The sequence below is a fragment of the Grampus griseus genome (genome assembly GCF_964374135.1).
Source record: "Grampus griseus genome assembly, chromosome: 20".
Classification (NCBI taxonomy): domain Eukaryota; kingdom Metazoa; phylum Chordata; class Mammalia; order Artiodactyla; family Delphinidae; genus Grampus; species Grampus griseus.
The window spans coordinates 15,010,315-15,028,327 of record NC_139014.1 but is presented as its reverse complement, the minus strand read 5'-3'; the positions used below and the strand labels follow the sequence as shown (position 1 = coordinate 15,028,327).

The 18,013-nt window shown below is 35.9% G+C and overlaps 1 protein-coding gene across 3 annotated transcripts in view; it reads left to right on the top strand.

Moving 5' to 3' along the window:
* Positions 1–18,013, top strand: part of TANC2 (tetratricopeptide repeat, ankyrin repeat and coiled-coil containing 2) — a 320,473-nt gene that overhangs the window by 171,223 nt on the left and 131,237 nt on the right. For all 3 annotated transcript variants that reach the window (XM_082679739.1, XM_082679740.1, XM_082679738.1), the window contains 2 exons: positions 6,790–6,976; positions 17,228–17,491. In XM_082679739.1, the coding sequence (XP_082535865.1) occupies positions 6,790–6,976; positions 17,228–17,491 (451 nt within the window). The remainder of the gene's footprint in view (positions 1–6,789; positions 6,977–17,227; positions 17,492–18,013) is intronic.

The window sequence follows — 18,013 nt, the reverse complement described above, 5'->3', positions numbered from 1 at the left end:
CCCTGTGTTTCTAAAAAGCTACGTTTCTTGAGGTGCTAAAATTTATATTTGGTTGCTTTTGAGATAGTTCATGTCACAGCCTGTTGCAGTAATTTCTAAATGAAGTCACATGACTTGTGACTTCATTTAGAAATCAGGTAGCCCCTTCCTGGTCATGGTAAATAAAGATTTCAGATTAGAGCGTGCTTTGTGCGTTTACTGAATAAATTCGTCATAAAATAAGTAAATGAGTAGTATCATTGATTTAATGTAATTAAAGTGATATAGTATAACAGAAAAGTCACTGAACCAGGAGGTAGAAGATGTGTAGGGTTCATTTATATTTCAATTTTCAGGTAAAGAAAAATGGAAGCACACTGCCAGAAAGTGATGGACTAGTATTCAAATCCAGGCAGTCTGCTTTTACAACTTATGTTCTTAATAGCTACACCGTACTGGTCCAGTATAGCATGAAATAATGACAGGATTGTTGTGAAGATCAAGTTAAATCATGAATATGAAATCACTTTGTAAGCTGTAAAGTGTCATATAAACAAAAGATATATATGCAATATAATTAGCATGTAAATGTATGCAGGAACTGTATGATTTGGGGGAAATTGCTTCATAGCTTGCATACTTAGGGTAGTTTCATTTTCACATTTCTCAAATGGGGAAATAATATTTATTATGCCTCATACTTGGTTGATAAGGAAATAATGAAGTATCAATTATAACATTTAAAAAATTTTAACTACGAAACATTGAACAAATGTAAAATATTAATAATGAAGCTACATGATAGCCCTCTTGGAATATAATATACCATGAAACTATCTTGGAACCACAGAAGAAAGTGGCTGAATTGACCATTGGAATTTCTAGTCTTAGGAAAATTATTAAGAACTAGGAGGTCATGTTCACTTAGTGACTTTCTTCTGTACTAAACAACATACTGACAAAGATAGATTGCTTTGTTTAGAAAGACCCTATATAGTAATGGTGTCCTCAGAATAGTGCTAGTAATGACAAAATCCAGCACAGGCAAGTCAGCATATATCATTTTTTTGCAAAGGACAACATATTGAAAGTGATATTCAACTGATCACTATATTTTCTTCTCTCAGTAGTTTCTGGTGTATTAGGATGTACTTTATAAATTCCATCATTAGATTCTTCCCTTGGGTATTTGTAGAACCTTGAAGAGATCCGATTGGGAGTTTGGGATCCTTCTGGAGACCACTAAAAGATCAATGGGAAAACCACTGAAAGGTTTTAGAAGCGGAGCGGCTTAATTAGATGTCCATTTTAGCCTGCAGTATGGAGAGTAGATAATGTTGTCTTTCTGTGCCCAGAAGAGATTTCTGTGTCTCATTAACTAGCCTCCTTAAATAAATATAAGGCTTGCCTTTTAATTCACAAGCCATGAACAATTTTCTGCTTTCTGAATGGCTTGATCTTTAAGCTTTGCTTTTACAGTTAAAACTTTTAAAGCATAGTCTGTGCTGAATGCTTTATTTTCCAGAAAATAACTTGTAGTAAAAATTATGTGTCATTTGAGCCTAACCTCCACATTGGCTATATTATGCATATAATACAGTTTCCTTTCTCAAAGAACCGACTGAGAATCTTGTCTAAAAATGGAAATTAGTTGCTATAGAGGTAATAGATTTATACCCAAATTAAACTTTTTCAACATGGAATGACTATAGTATAGATGTATCTAATGTAGAAGACTTTAATACAGTTCTATTACAGTACCCATATATTTCTTAAACTGAGAATGAGGCCGTTAAAAATTGCCATGCCAAATTCTAGCTAGGGAGGATTCTAAGTCAGTAAGACTGGGGTGGGGTTCAGTATCTGTCAGTTTTGTAGGGGAACTTGTTTTTTACATTCCACAGGAAATTCTACTGCAAGCCCAGTTTTTAAAAAATTCATTGCTCTGGTAGACCAACATCATTTTATAGAAATAGAGGAAATTACAAAGAAATTGAAACTCCTCCCTCTTCTGGAGAAAAATTATATAGAAGAGAAATGGCATAGATTTGAGGGCTTATTGTGTTGTTAAGAAAAATCAGTTTCTAATATTATTCATATGATTGAAAAGATTTACTTGGTTGCAGGGTTCTGAGAATGTCACTTATGCTTGGTTGACTTGAATGTATCTTTTATGACCTGGTTATAGCATTTAAATTAAAATCAAAACCTGGATTCAACACAGATAATTAAATATAAGAGATTGCATCTGGAAATCATTTGGGGACGAGTCAAAGAGCCTTAATATTCTCATATTCAGTGATCAGCATATTTTCCAGTCAAGTTATAAAATATAAATCTTCAGTTTTAGCAGAGAGATTATGAATAAACTCTGTATGTAAAGTTGAAATGCTTTTTTTTTAATTTAACATTTAAAGATGTTAAATTTATCATTAGTACTCCAAGTAATTTTGCCACTGATCAGATACTGTTTTGAAAAGGATAACCTTTTTTTTTAAACATCATTATTGGAGTATAATTGCTTTACAGTGGTGTTTAGTTTCTGCTTTATAACAAAGTGAATCAGCTATACATGTACATATATCCCCATATCCCCTCCCTCTTGTGTCTCCCTCCCACCCTCCCTATCCCACCCCTTTAGGGGGTCACAAAGCACTGAGCTGATCTCTGTGCTGTGCAGCTGCTTCCTACTAGCCATCTATTTTACATTTGGTAGTATATGTATGTCCATGCCACTCTGTCACTTCATCCCAGTTTACCTTTCCCCCTTCCCGTGTCCTCAAGTCCATTCTCTACATCTGCGTCTTTATTCCTGTCCTGCCCCTAGGTTTTTCAGAACCTTTTTTTTTTATTATTCCATATATGTATGTTAGCATACGGTATTTGTTTCTCTCTTTCTGACTTACTTCACTCTGTAGGACAGACTCTAGGTCCATCCACCTCACTACAAATAACTCAGTTTCATTTCTTTTTATGGCTGAGTAATATTCCATTGTATATATGTGCCACATCTTCCTTATCCATTCATCTGTTGATGGACACTTAGGTTGCTTCCATGTCCTGGCTATTGTAAATAGTGCTGCAGTGAACATTGTGGTACATGACTCTTTTTGAATTATGGTTTTCTCAGGGTATATGCCCAGTAGTGGGATTGCTGGGTCGTATGGTAGTTCTATTTTTAGTTTTATAAGGACCCTGCATACTGCTCTCCATAGCGGCTGTTATCAATTTACATTCCCACCAACAGTGCAAGAGGGTTCCCTTTTCTCCACACCCTCTCCAGCATTTATTGTTTGTAGATTTTTTGATGATGGCCATTCTGACTGGTGTGAGGTGATAACCTCATTGTAGTTTTATTTTTTTTAACATCTTTATTGGAGTATAATTGCTTTACAATGGTGTGTTAGTTTCTGCTTTACAACAAAATAAATCACTTACATATATACATATATATACATATATACATATATCTCTTCCCTCTTGTGTCTCCCTCCCTCCCACCCTCCCTATCCCACCCCTCTAGGCGATCACAAAGCACCCAGCTAATCTCCCTGTGCTATGTGGCTGCTTCCCACTAGCTATCTACCTTACGTTTGGTAGTGTATATATGTCCATGCCACTCTCTCGCTTTGTCACAGCTTACCCTTCCCCCTCCCCATATCCTCAAGTCCATTCTCCGGTAGGTCTGTGTCTTTATTCCTGTCTTACCCCTAGGTTCTTCATGACATTTTTTTCCCTTAAATTCCATATATATGTGTTAGCATACGGTATTTGTCTCTCTCTTTCTGACTTACTTCACTCTGTATGACAGACTCTAGGTCTATCCACCTCATTACAAATAGTTCAATTTCGTTTCTTTTTATGGCTAATATTCCATTGTATATATGTGCCACATCTTCTTTATCCATTCATCCGATGATGGACACTTAGGTTGTTTCCATCTCCGGGCTATTGTAAATAGAGCTGCAATGAACATTTTGGTACATGACTCTTTTTGAATTATGCTTTTCTCAGGGTATATGCCCAGTAGTGGGATTGCTGGGTCGTATGGTAGTTCTATTTGTAGTTTTTTAAGGTACCTCCATACTGTTCTCCACAGTGGCTGTATCAATTTACATTCCCACCAACAGTGTAAGAGGGTTCCCTTTTCTGCACACCCTCTCCAGCATTTATTGTTTCTAGATTTTTTGATGATGGCTGTTCTGACTGGTGTGAGATGATATCTCATGTAGTTTTGATTTGCATTTCTCTAATGATTAGTGACGTTGAGCATCCTTTCATGTGTTTGTTGGCTGTCTGTATATCTTCTTTGGAGAGATGTCTATTTAGGTCTTCAGCCCATTTTTGGATTGGGTTGTTTGTTTTTTGGATATTGAGCTGCATGAGCTGCTTGCATATTTTGGAGGTTAATCCTTTGTCAGTTGCTTCGTTTGCAAATATTTTCTCCCATTCCGAGGGTTGTCTTTTCGTCTTGTTTGTGGTTTCCTTTGCTGTGCAACAGCTTTTAAGTTTCATTAGGTCCCATTTGTTTATTTTTGTTTTTATTTCGCTTGCTCTAGGAGGTGGGTCAGAAAGGATCTTGCTGTGATTTATGTCATAGAGTGTTCTGCCTATGTTTTCCTCTAAGAGTTTGATGGTGTCTGGTCTTAACATTTAGGTCTTTAATCCATTTTGAGTTTATTTTTGTGTATGGTGTTAGGGAGTATTCTAATTTCATTCTTTTGCATGGAGCTGTCCAGTTTTCCCAGCACCACTTATTGAAGAGGCTGTCTTTTCTCCACTGTATATTCTTGCCTCCTTTATGAAAAATAAAGTGACCAAATGTGTGTGGGTTTATCTCCAGGCTTTCTATCCTGTTCCATTGATCTGTATTTCTGTTTTTGTGCCAGTACCATTACTGTCTTGCTGACTGTAGCTTTGTAGTATAGTCTGAAGTCAGGGAGCTTGATTCCTCCAGTTCTGTTTTTCTTTCTCAAGATTGCTTTGGCTCTTTGGGGTCTTTGGTGTTTCCACACAAATTGTGAATTTTTTTATTCTAGCTCTGTGAAAAATGCCATTGGTAGTTTGATAGGGATTGTACTGAATCTGTAGATTGCTTTGGGTAGTAGAGTCATTTTCACAGTGTTGATTCTTCCAATCCAAGAACATGGTATATCTCTCCATCTGTTTGTATCATCTTTAATTTCTTTCATCAGTGTCTTACAGCTTTCTGCATACAGCTCTTTTGTCTCCTTAGGTAGGTTTATTCCTAGGTATTTTATTCTTCTTGTTGCAATGGTAAATGGGAGTGTTTCTTTAATATCTCTTTCAGATTGTTCATCATTAGTATATAGGAATGCAAGAGATTTCTGTGCATTAATTTTGTATCCTGGCACTCTACGAAATTCATTGATTAGCTGTAGTAGTTTTCTGGTAGCATCTTTAGGATTCTCTACGTATAGTATCATGTCATCTGCAAACAGTGACAGCTTTACTTCTTCTTTTCCGATTTGGATTCCTTTTATTTCCTTTTCTTCTCTGATCGCTGTGGCTAAAACTTCCAAAACTATGTTGAATAAGAGTGGTGAGAGTGGACAACCTTGTCTTGTTCCTGATCTTAGTGGAAATAGTTTCAGTTTTTCACCATTGAGAACGATGTTGGCTGTGGGTTTGTCATATATGGCCTTTATTATGTTGAGGTAAGTTCCCTCTATGCCTACTTTCTGGAGGTTTTTTTTATCATAAATGGTGTTCAATTTTGTCGAACGCTTTTTTTGCATCTATTCAGATGATCATATGGTTTTTCTCCTTCAATTTGTTAATATGGTTTATCACATTGATTGATTTGCATATATTGAAGAATCCTTGCATTCCTGGGATACACCCCACTTGATCATGGTGTATGATCCTTTTAATGTGCTGTTGGATTCTGTTTGCTAGTATTTTGTTGAGGGTTTTTGCATCTATGTTCATCAGTGATATTGGCCTGTAGTTTTCTTTCTTTGTGACATCTTTGTCTGGTTTTGGTATCAGGGTAGGATAACATTTCTTGAGTGTTTGAAAAAACATAGACTTTCATTCATTATTTCATTAATTTATTTGGGTAGAAAGAGCTAAAGAAAAGCGAATTGTCATTAAATTAGGTAAACCAGAATATATTAGCATCAGTCTTTTTGGTGATTATTCATTACTTCCCATCAAAAATGTGAAAAGGAGGTAACTTTAGGTGTAAGAATCACTCAGTGATCTCAGTCTGTAATCAGTTTCTACAGAGAAATTATTTCATTTTGTATTAAATTAATATTGTTTGATCTATTTTATTTGACAAACTTTTAGATAAGGCATTTTCCCTGCATTCATTTATTGCCTCTGAGCAACCACCTGTGTATCAAAAAAAAACATTTATTTGCATTAAGAAGTTTATTTTTATTTCTCTTTGGCTGCAGAGATATTTTTTTTCTATCCAAAGAAAATTATTAGCAAGAAAAAGTTCCAAGCCTTCAGAAAAATTTCGATTGAAAATAGCAAGAAAATTTTGTGATTAATAAATTCCTCTATTAGTTCATAGCAGTGATAAAGACTACTTGTCACTGTGAGTTTCCTAGGCAGAAAAACAGGCCAGTCTCTGCTCATGTTAAATTTATCAAGTTTCACCTTAATTATAGAACACAGAACGCTTTATCCCGGAAGGCAAAAACAAACAGAACTTAATAGATGTAAAAGTTGTGCATGTGAATTTTTTTTTTCTTATCAAAGCATGTGTTTTACCATAAGATATATTTTACTTTAACAGCTGATCAGTTTATCTCATTTTTCATTTAAATTTTTCAGACCTCAGCAATCACCCAGAGGATAAGTCCCTGTTCCACCTTGACTAGCAGCACTGCCTCTCCACCAGCCAGTAGCCCCTGCTCTACTCTCCCGCAAGTCAGTACAAATGCAACTGCCAAGGATAGCAGCTATGGGGCTGTCACTAGTCCAACCTCCACCCTTGAAAGCAGAGATAGCGGTATCATTGGTAAGTTGGTTTTTATATTAATCATTAAAAAAGAAAGCATTTTGTGTCTTTTTTTCTTTTTAAAATAATTACACAAGCTCAAGGTTTTCAAAAATTCTGCTTTTGAGTTACTGAGATGTATATATAAAATGTGTCCTTTTCTTTTTAATGATACAGGAGAGAGACATAAAGGGTAAACAAAATGAGAGGTATCTCTCCCTGCTTAACCAGTCCTTTAAAGATATTATCTGATAAAAGAATGGATGAATAGAAAAAGTTCTTTCTACTTCTTCTTGTAAATTCACATGCATCATCTGTCTACCAACAGAAGTGGTTCAGAAAAAGTTTATCCCTCACTGAACTAGTTTCTCGGTGGTTCTCAGTTCTTCGTATTATTGCCTGTTGTATACTTGTTAAGGGGAGTCAGTCACATGGAAGTGAGCAAAGTTTTGGGAAAAGAAGACTCTGAAGACAAAGAAATGCAAAGAGAAGAAAAGAAGACTGAGCACAGAATCTTAGGGCATGTTCAAATTGAGCAGGGGGTGAGCGGTGTGAGAATGAGCCAGTAGATACAGAAAAAGGGTAGTCAGACAGATAGGAGAAAAACTGGGGCAGTATAATGTTACCAGTGCCAAGGAAGATAAAAGTTTCAAGGAAGGGGTGAGGAGAGGCTGTTCAACAAATGACAGAAGCTGAAGAGACTAGGAAAGTGAAAACGATAAAGGAATAAAGACAATGAAATATTTTTTCCTCATTTGGCTTCCTTCTAAAGGTTATCAAATCAAAATATTTATTTGTTTAGATATTATTGCAAATATTTTAATGCCATGTCAACTAAGCATATCTCTAGTACTTAAATGAATATACATCAACGTGAATTTATTCACTTTAAATAAATAATGAGTGGATAAAAAGAATATTTTTTACAGCAGAGTTACAGCATACAAAATCAACATACAACAACCAGTTGCATTTTTATACCCTAACAATGGATAGCCAAAAAAAATAAAATTAAGAAAGCAATTCCATTACAGTAGCATCAAAAAGAATAAAATACTCAGGAATAAATTTAACTAAGGAGGCAAAAGGCATTTACACTAAACACCACAAAACATTGCTAAAGAAATTTTAAAAGACTTAAATAATTGGAAATATATCCTGTGTTCATGGATTGGAAGACTGATATTGTTAAAATAATATTTCTAAAAGCAATCTGCAGAATCAGTGAAATCCCTATCATAATCCCAACAATGTTCTTTGCAGAAACAGAAACACCCTTTCTAAAATTCCTGTGAAATCTCAAAGGGCCCCAAATAATCAAAACAATTTTGAAAAAGGAGAACAGAGTTGGAGGACTCACATTTCCTGATTTTAAAACTTACTATATAGCTCCTAAAAGGCAGATTCATGTCTAATAATTTAATGTACCCTCAGTATGTAACATAATAATTTCTGACTTGTGCTTACTTTATATGAGAAGTCATTATGAAGGTATTATCATTAAATAGCTAAATATTTTAACTAAATAAAATACATAGATAAAATATGATGAAAATTGACCTCTTTTCCTAACCTCTGAAATAGTTTATAGAAAATTGGAATTACCTGTTTCTGGACTATTTAGTAGGACCTGCCATTAAAATATTTCAGACCTGTTATTTTCTTTATGTCAATCTTTTAAACTACTATTTCAGTGTATTTAATACTATAGGACTTAAATTTTTTTCTTTTTCTCTCTGAATCTCTTTTCCTTAGTAATGGTTTTTCTTTCAAATTTATTTGCAAAAACTTGTCCAAAATATTCTCCTACAATGACATCACTACCTACCCAGGAACCCAAGCTAGAAAGCCAAGAGGAGAGTCCTTCCCACCTTCCTTCCCCCTGTATTTCTCATCCCTGTATTGTTTTTTCATCTTTCCTAGCATTGCCTTGATAGTCTGCATTATCTTAGACCTAGATTAATACAAATCTAACTGTTCTCTCTGCGTTTTTTGCCTTGTCCTAAGTCTGTTTTTCACACAGCCACCAAAGTGAATTAACTGAAAAACAATTACTGTTTTGATTCTGTTACCTATAAGATGTAGTGAACTACCTGAAAATCAAATCTGATCAGATCACTCCTTTGACTCCCATTTACCTAGCAGATAAAGGCCAGGCTCTCCTGATCTGACCGCAGCCAATTTCTCCAGCCTTCAAGCCCACTACTTTCGGCCTTGTATATATTATTCTGGCAACTTTAGATTTTGTTGTTACCTGACACATTCATTTTTTCATCTCTATGCTTTTGCTCATATTGATCATTCTGCCTTGTAATCTCCTCTCTCCCTCTTGACTAACTCCTACATATTTTTTAAGATTCACCTTGAGTATTCTGTCACCACTACTACCACCACCTCTCTTCACTTCTCCACTCCACCTCCTATCCAATACATGTTATTATTCCGTGTTCCCAGTAATACCTGTGCATATCTGTACCATTACATTTAACACATGGTATTATAATTACTTTTGGAGCCTGCTTTTCACCATTAGACTGTTTCTTGTTAGGCAAAATTGTGTCTTATTCATCCGTATCTGTAGCACCTAGTCCAGTGACTGACATATGGTAGCATAGTAGGTGCTCAAAGGAAAGAAAGCTTAAGTGTGGAAGGATAGGGGATAAAGGACTGACCTGGCACTTTACTTTTTGACAGGTGTTTAGAGTGACCATTGGGTACAAGATGGAACTTTATTAAATTTTTAATAAATAATAGAGATTAGAATTCTCCATCGACTAATCTTACTCTCTTAAATTCTCTTTATGATTCATTTTGGCCCAGTGACTTTTATAATCCCAGCCACACCTCTTCCTGGGTTCTTCTGTTGATCTTATTAGAGTGTCTGTAACTGCATATCATCTATTCTGCCATACATTAAAAAATAGCTTTAGAAATACATTCATCCAAGCAGAAGGCATGGTACTGACAGATTGGATAAAATACGTTTACAAGTAGTTACCTTTCGAAGTGGAAGCTTAACATGTCAGTGAGTGTTCAGAATAAATGTTCATAATGTTCGGAAAATTAAAAATGAGATCCTGCTTTGACTTATAGCCGACAGTGTTCCTCATTTTTTTTTTCTGATAAATTTCCAAAATTGTGTTCCTTGTAAATATAAGTGCCTTTGTGGATAAGAGAGCTAATTTGAAGAATAATGAACTTCCATTCTTTAATGTGTATAAATACTGAAACAGATTTACTTGCAAAATAATGAGAGAAGAAAGAGAATAATGTCTGTTCCTAAAATTACATAAGACTATAGAGTAGTTATCGAATTATATGTGAGCAGCTTATCTTGAGAAATGACTTGCTTCCCTTTAGTTTTTTTTCACTTCAGTCTGATTTGGAAGAAAATTGTATATGGCATAAGTAATAATAGTCAAAGATATTGTTATTACCTTGTGAATCTCAAGGCTAGCCTACCTTAACTGTTAAATATGTTTCAAGTATTTTCCCTGCTGATTATAGAAACATCTGCTTTTCCAAATTAAATATTGCTTAATTATTTCAAACAAAAACTTCCAAGATGGTCTGTTGTTTATTAGTGTTCCATATTTAAATCTTGCCCTGTCAGCGAAAAGCACAAAAGTTATTAAATGTATTAATTTAAATGATCTATTTTTGATTTCTTTATATATCAGTCAGTTCAGTGTGAATTCCTTATGATTACATTTTGTAATTATAGCAATCAGAATTTTAGTGATGCCTGCTGTATCACTCTTACAGCATGCCAAAATATGCAGAATTCTAGTTATAAGAATCAGAATACTAGAAATGCAGAGTTCCTGAATTTTTAAGTATTGTTAATGTAAAAAGTTCCTCTCTCAGATTCTAAAAGGTTGTAAATAACTGTAACTTCTTAGATTCTATGTGGTCTAGATTCACCCCAGATGTAATTTAATTTTTACCACAGAAAGCATTCTCTGTTCCAGTCATAGCTTCCCTTTCCTCAAACTCACAACCTTTCTTAAATATGTGGTAAAATGTCACTGACATGATTGTCAGGTGTTTACAATGTAATTTCATATTTGTTACTTTTTTTCTTTTTTTTTTTCTTTGTGGTACGCGGGCCTCTCACTGTTGTGGCCTCTCCCGTTGGCGGAGCACAGGCTCCGGACGCGCAGGCACAGCGGCCATGGCTCACAGACCCAGCCGCTCCGCGGCATGTGGGATCTTCCCGGACCGGGGCATGAACCCACGTCCCCTGCATCAGCAGGCGGACTCTCAACCACTGCGCCACCAGGGAAGCCCCCATATTTGTTACTCTTTTATTTTATTGGTATAACTTTAATGGTATAATGGTCTTATATATGTGGCTAGTTAAATACCACCAACTACATATAATCTCCTATTAGCTTATATATAAGCTCCTATATAGCTTCGAGCAAAAATCTTGATAATCATAAACTCTGTGAGATATACATCATTTTTATATCCTATTCCTTTTTCATGTTAAGTTTTAATAATGGGCTGTTTTGATGTGATGGTACACAGCAAAATGAATTTAAGCATGGATCCATTTAGGCATGTTTCTTGCCTTTTGTTTATCTGGAGATCACAGTTCCTTCCAGAAGGGTATAATTCTTTTTAAATTTCTTTTTTTTTAATTTATTTGTTTATTTTTTATTTTTGGCTGCACTGGGTCTTCATTGCCGCACGCGGGCTTTCTCTAGTTGCGGCGAGCGGGAGCTACTCTTCGTTGCAGTGCGTGGGCTTCGTATTGCTGTGGCTTCTCTTGTTGCACAGAACGGCCTCTAGGCACGCAGACTTCAGTAGTTGTGGCACTCAGGCTCAATAGTTGTGGCTCGCGGGCTCTAGAGCACAGACTCGGTAGTTGTGGTGCACAGGCTTAGTTGCTCCACGGCATGTGGGATCTTCCCGGACCAGGTATCAAACCTGTGTCCCCTGCATTGGCAGGCAGATTCTTAACCACTGTGCCTCCAGGGAAGTCCCAGAAAGGTATAATTCTTGAATTCCCTCTTTTAATTAAATCTCAGAATTTTTTTTCTTTAGGTTCTGATTTATTGCCAAATTTGTTCTTATATCCTTTAGCCTTATATCACTTAACACCTGGGAAGATGAAACATCTACAGCTTTGCTCATTGTTCAGTGATTATGTTTTCCTAGTATTTCACATTAGTAACTAAAAAGCAAAATCAGAAACTCCTCATCAAAGACCTTTGTTCGTTTAGTAACATATATTCCAGTAGGATGTTGTATGTTCTTTTTTTGATCCAAATTTTCACGTTTAAAAAATCACCTCCCTGAGTCATAAACTTGAACATTAGATAACTTGAGTTTTTTTTTATATTTTCTCCAACCTGTTTTCAGAAATGTGCAATTGTATCTTCACTGCTAAGTTTCTCCAGTTATTGTGCCAGTGACTGTCATCCTTCCCACCTTCTACTTACTTAGCACTAATAAATTTTTGGTAGCTGTAGCGTTATATTTATATGGCATGGCATATATGTTAAAGAAGTCTAGATACTGCCTATTAAATTGATCAAGGAGACCAAACAGAGCATTTCTTTTGCATAATTGACCTAACTAAAATAACAATAATAATAATAATAGTAACAACAACCGTTGATTGAGTACAAGGTACGAGGCAGGTACCATTACTTATTCCTTACAATCATCTTATAAGAAAATAGTTCTAAAGGTTTCACAGGATCAGATAATTGAAAGGGTACATAAGACTCTGCAGAAAAATGCTTACAAAAAGCTTTTAGTAAAGATACAGTACAGCAGGCGAAAGAGAATGCCGGCGAGCACCGAGGATCCATTCCCAAGTGCAGTTCTCCATGTTCTTTTTTTCTTTTTAACATCTTTATTGGAGTATAATTGCTTTACATTGTTGTTAGTTGCTGCCGTATAACAAAGTGAATCAGCTATACATATACATGTATCCCCATATCTCCTCCCTCTTGTGTCTCCCTCCCACCCCCACATCCCACCACTCTAGGTGGACACAAAGCACCGAGCTGATCTCCCTGAGCTATGCGGCTGCTTCCCACTAGCTATCTGTTTTACATTTAATAGTATATATAGGTCCATGCCACTCGCTCTCTTCGTCCCAGCTTACCCTTCCCCCTCCCCGTGTCCTTAAGTCCATTCTCTACATCTGCGTCTTTATTCCTGTCCTGTCCCTAGGTTATTCAGAACCATTTTTGTTTTTTTAGATTCCATATATATCCAGGTTCCTTCTTAATCAAATAGGATGTGCCTGTCCCCAGAGTATAAATCACCGAGATTTGTATAAGGAATCTTGGTTTCAGGAGAGCTCCCCAGAAGTTTACAGTGAAGCTTTTTATGCCCCTCTGGTCACATAGCTAAGCCAGGCTGTCTAAGTAGTCCAGGTGTAAGCTGTCAATAAACAACTAGACCTGGTTGCTACCAGGGGAGTTTCAAACTTTAAACAGCAAATTATAAATCATTAGTTATCCCTGCTGACCTTATCTTGGCTAAGAGTCAGTACCAGAGTTCCAGGCATCCCCAGAGATAAGTGTAGGGCTGGCCCAGTCTAGCTGTAAATTAACTCTGTCTTACATAATACTATAACAATCTTTCTTAGACTTAGAAAACTGAGATTCAAAAATAATTGGTCCCAGATCACATAGATATTAAGAGGCAAAGCTAAGATTCAAGTTCAGGTCTGTATAACTTCAAAACCCATGGTCCTAATTATTACAAAACAGTGCATGGTTCTAAAATAATTCTCTCTCAGAACAGATGACCTAAGACTATTATCCAGCATTAAAAATTTAGTTTTTATCAGCAAAAGCAAAGTAGTGAATCAAGATAAAAATTACTACTATCAGTTATTTTTAATATTTATTTGTTTGTTTATTTGGTTGTGTCGGGTCTTGGTTGCAGCAGGCAGGCTCCTTACTTGTGGCTCACGGACTCCTTAGTTGTGGCTCGAGTGCTTCTTAGTTGCAGCACATGGGCTCCTTAGTTGTGGCAGGTGGGCTCCTTAGTTGAGACATGCCTGTGGGATCTAGTTCCTGGATCAGGGATCAAACCCAGGCCCCCTACATTGGGAGCGTGGAATCTTAATGACAGTGCCACCAAGGAAGTCCCTACTATCAGTTTTTAATTATTATAGATGACAAGCAAATGTGCTTGTACCCATGTACACTTACAATGGGTGCATTTTATGGTATGTAAATTGTACCTCAATAAAACTTAAATATATGGAGCTAATTTTATTCACAATGAGCCTGTTTATAAGCCTGTAATTCCTACTTCCTCACACTATCTTCCTGGCCTATATGGCAATATAAACAGAAATGCCATGTAAGCAGTTCTTTCTACTGAGGTAGCAATTTATTTTTCTATATCAAGGAAGGAAAATGGAGAAATTCTCAGGAAAATCTCCTTAATTACTTACAACTCAATATTTCCCACTATTCTTTGTTCCACATGGGAATGACTAGGTCTAGAGAATTAAAATGGAGATAGAATAGGTCTCGTGGAAAACAAATATGTATAATTTTCAATGAGAGGCCATGTCTTCCTCTTCAACTCCACTCATAGAAACTTTGCACATGGGGTGCTTAATTTATGTAGGCCAATGTCTGACATATAGACTGCTTGGGCTTTAGACTTTTGAAACTTTTAGTAGCCGCATGAACCAAAATATCATTGCATTCTCTGGTGCTTCATTCACCTTGTTGACTTTAAGTGATATGATAAGTTCTCACTCTAGAGGAGTGGTTGAGTAAAATAGGAGCATCCATAAAATTGACTAATGTGCAGACATTAGCATGTTGTTATTAAAAATAGCATTTCAGGGCTTCCCTGGTGGCGCAGTGGTTGAGAGTCCGCCTGCCGATGCAGGGGACGCGGGTTCGTGCCCCGGTCCGGGAAGATCCCACATGCCGCGGAGCAGCTGGGCCCGTGAGCCATGGCCGTTGAGCCTGCGCGTCCGGAGCCTGTGCTCCGCAACGGGAGAGGCCACAGCAGTGAGAGGCCCGCGTACCCCAAGAAAAAGAAAATAGCATTTCATTTTGTGATTCTTCATTTTTTCTGTGTGTGGCCTCTTTTGCCACAGGATTGTCCTTTTTCTGGGATTAAAGATTTAGGACCTATCTTGTTCACCACTGTAGTCTGACACATACTAGTTGCTCAATAAAATTTTATTGGCTAGATAAGTGAATGAAATAAACTAAAAGTCACCATATTCTGTGAAAAGCATCAATGAAGCAGAAATGTACAAAATTCCTAGATGGGAATGGTTAACCAGAGGATTTTACTTCTGGTATTTTATGTGAGTTGTCTGTTTTCACTCTTTCTGTGCCCCAATGGTTCTGGACCATTGAGCATCCAATAAAACTAATTTATTCATCCTCTCAACAAATATTTGTTGATCATATACTGTGTGCCAGGGACTAGATACATTTCTCTCCAGTGAAAAAGGACAAGGGATACTTTGGGTTTGAAAAACAAGTGAACTATGTAATAACAGGTTTGGTTCATGCAGATAGTACAGTTGTAGTGCAAAATGACATCACTGCTCTTCTCACACTGGGAAACTGGATGTCTTCCTTGTGTTTACTTTTAAATACCATGACCATAGAAGCCCTTCCTTATTATAAACTTTATCATTTAAATGATAAAATAGGGTCCATAGGCCAATGAATAATTCTTTGTACCATGAACTAATTCAAAGTTTCTCAAATCTTTTCACCACCAATGAGGACTTTCATAATTTTTATTGATAGTCCCTGTATTTTTGAAAAACTTTTCAGCATCACTCTATTCATTATCCAATAGCTTCTATCTCATTTTTTATTTATCAAATGTATATATATGTATGATATATATATATATGATATGTATACATATATATATATATATATGCCAAAATTTCTGTTCAACGTGAGATAACTAATGTTATCACCCTTGATATAATTGCAGCTGTGTTTATAGAAGCTTGATGTTTTAGGTAACTAGTCAACATATTATTACTTATAAATTATTTGAAAACATATTATTACTTACAAATTATTTGAAATATTGAAAATAGTGAAACCCATTACTACCTTCTCAGACCTTTAAAGGTGTCGTGTTCCAGTGTTTGGAGCCTACTGAATGTGCTCAGGGTTTATCTGGAGAAAAGGGGTATATTTCTGGAATATATACCAGGGTGAGACCACACAGATACAAGTGAATCTCAGCCAGCTCTGATTTGGGACCTAAGGATTAAAAACTTCTGCTGGGACACACCACCAAAAAAAACCATGAAAGGCAAAGGGTTAACTAACAGACACTTTACATGTAGACAAGTCCTCTGGGAAACAGAAGTTTTACATTCTCCAGCTTTCATCATACTGACCCTAGCAGCTGTGTGAACTCCAAGCCTCTAGCTAAGAATTAAAAGCCAGGTGAATCACCACATCTTTACACCAAATGAAATTATACTTCAGTCAAATTTTACAGAAAGAAAAATGTTTAAATATATTTTAAAGTAATAAGACAATTTCCAGAAATTAGGAAAAGAAGCATGCATCTGTTTAAAAAGAACACACACAGACACATACACACGTAATATAAGTTTACACCTATATATTATCACTGAACATACTTAGAAATTATACAGTATGCTATAGAACCCATAAAATCTCATTGGGGAAGGTGTAACATTGTGTTTGGTGGCAAAAAGGTTAGGATCCGTTGGGCTATTTATGACTGAAAGATAAATATATGAACTGAATTTTTAATTAAAAACAGAGGCCTTGTAGTGTTTCCTTACTTAGACTCTTTCTCCTATATTAGCATCTACTTAGGGAATGTTTCTATGTTCTCTAATTCTTTGTTTCATATAAAGGGCCAGGAAGGAAAAATATAGGGTAAAAAGACTATAAAGATCTTTTTGACACCTCTGGGGCTCTCCAGCAATCCATGAAAAGTATGTACATTCCCTTTTGATGAAATTCCACAGTTTTTACCATTGATGGGCCCTATTTGTAGGCCCTTTGGCACTGATATATGAATTTAATTCATTCAAATAGAGTTGTTAAAAGTAAATCTTTGAGAGAGAACCTGTGTGAGAGAGTTATATTTTGGTTTCAACTGTTTAAACTTCATGATGGAGATGAGATCATCAGTAACTTTTTAAAAATAATGTTTCTGATATTGTCATTATCTAGTCATGGATTTGGAGAGTAGTAAACAGATTAACCTCTAGGTTTGGTTTTCTTTTTTAATTCACTTTATTCTTTTCTTCAGCTACCTTGACAAGCTATTCTGAAAACATGGAACGCACAAAATACGTTGGGGAAAGCAGTAAAGAATTAGGATCTGGAGGAAACATAAAGCCTTGGCAGTCTCAAAAATCCAGCATGGATTCCTGTTTATATCGAGTAGATGAAAACATGACGGCTTCCACCTATAGTCTGAATAAGATCCCAGAGAGGAATTTGGAAACAGTTTTATCACAGTCAGTGCAGTCTATTCCTCTTTATCTTATGCCACGGCCAAATTCAGTAGCAGGTAAGTTTTATTTGTTTTAAATCACCATTTTATTGGTATATATATTGAAATGAAGATAAATTCTGCTCGGACAGTATTTAAATTTTCCATTCATCTTCTTCAACTAAGCTATTCTTTTATGTTTGGGTAACATACATGTGTATTATCTTTTTGAACCTGGGGGAAGGTTTGTGTTCTTTAAGTGATTGTTTAGTTCTGCTTCCAAAATATAAATATAAAATAGGGACTTCCCTTGCAGTCCAGTGGTTAAGACTTCACCTACCAAAGCAGGGGCTGCGGGTTTGATCCCTGCTCAGGGAGCTAAGATCCCACATGCCTCCGGCCAAAAAACCAAAACATAGAACAGAAGCAATGTTGTAACAAATTCAATAAAGACTTTAAAAAAAAAAAAGGTCCACATCAAAAAAAATCTTAAAAGAAAACCAAAATATAAATATAAAATAAAAACACATAAAATCAAAAAGAGAACCTATAAAGTATATTGTCAAGCTGTTAAAAGTCTTTTCTCACATCAAAAGTCTT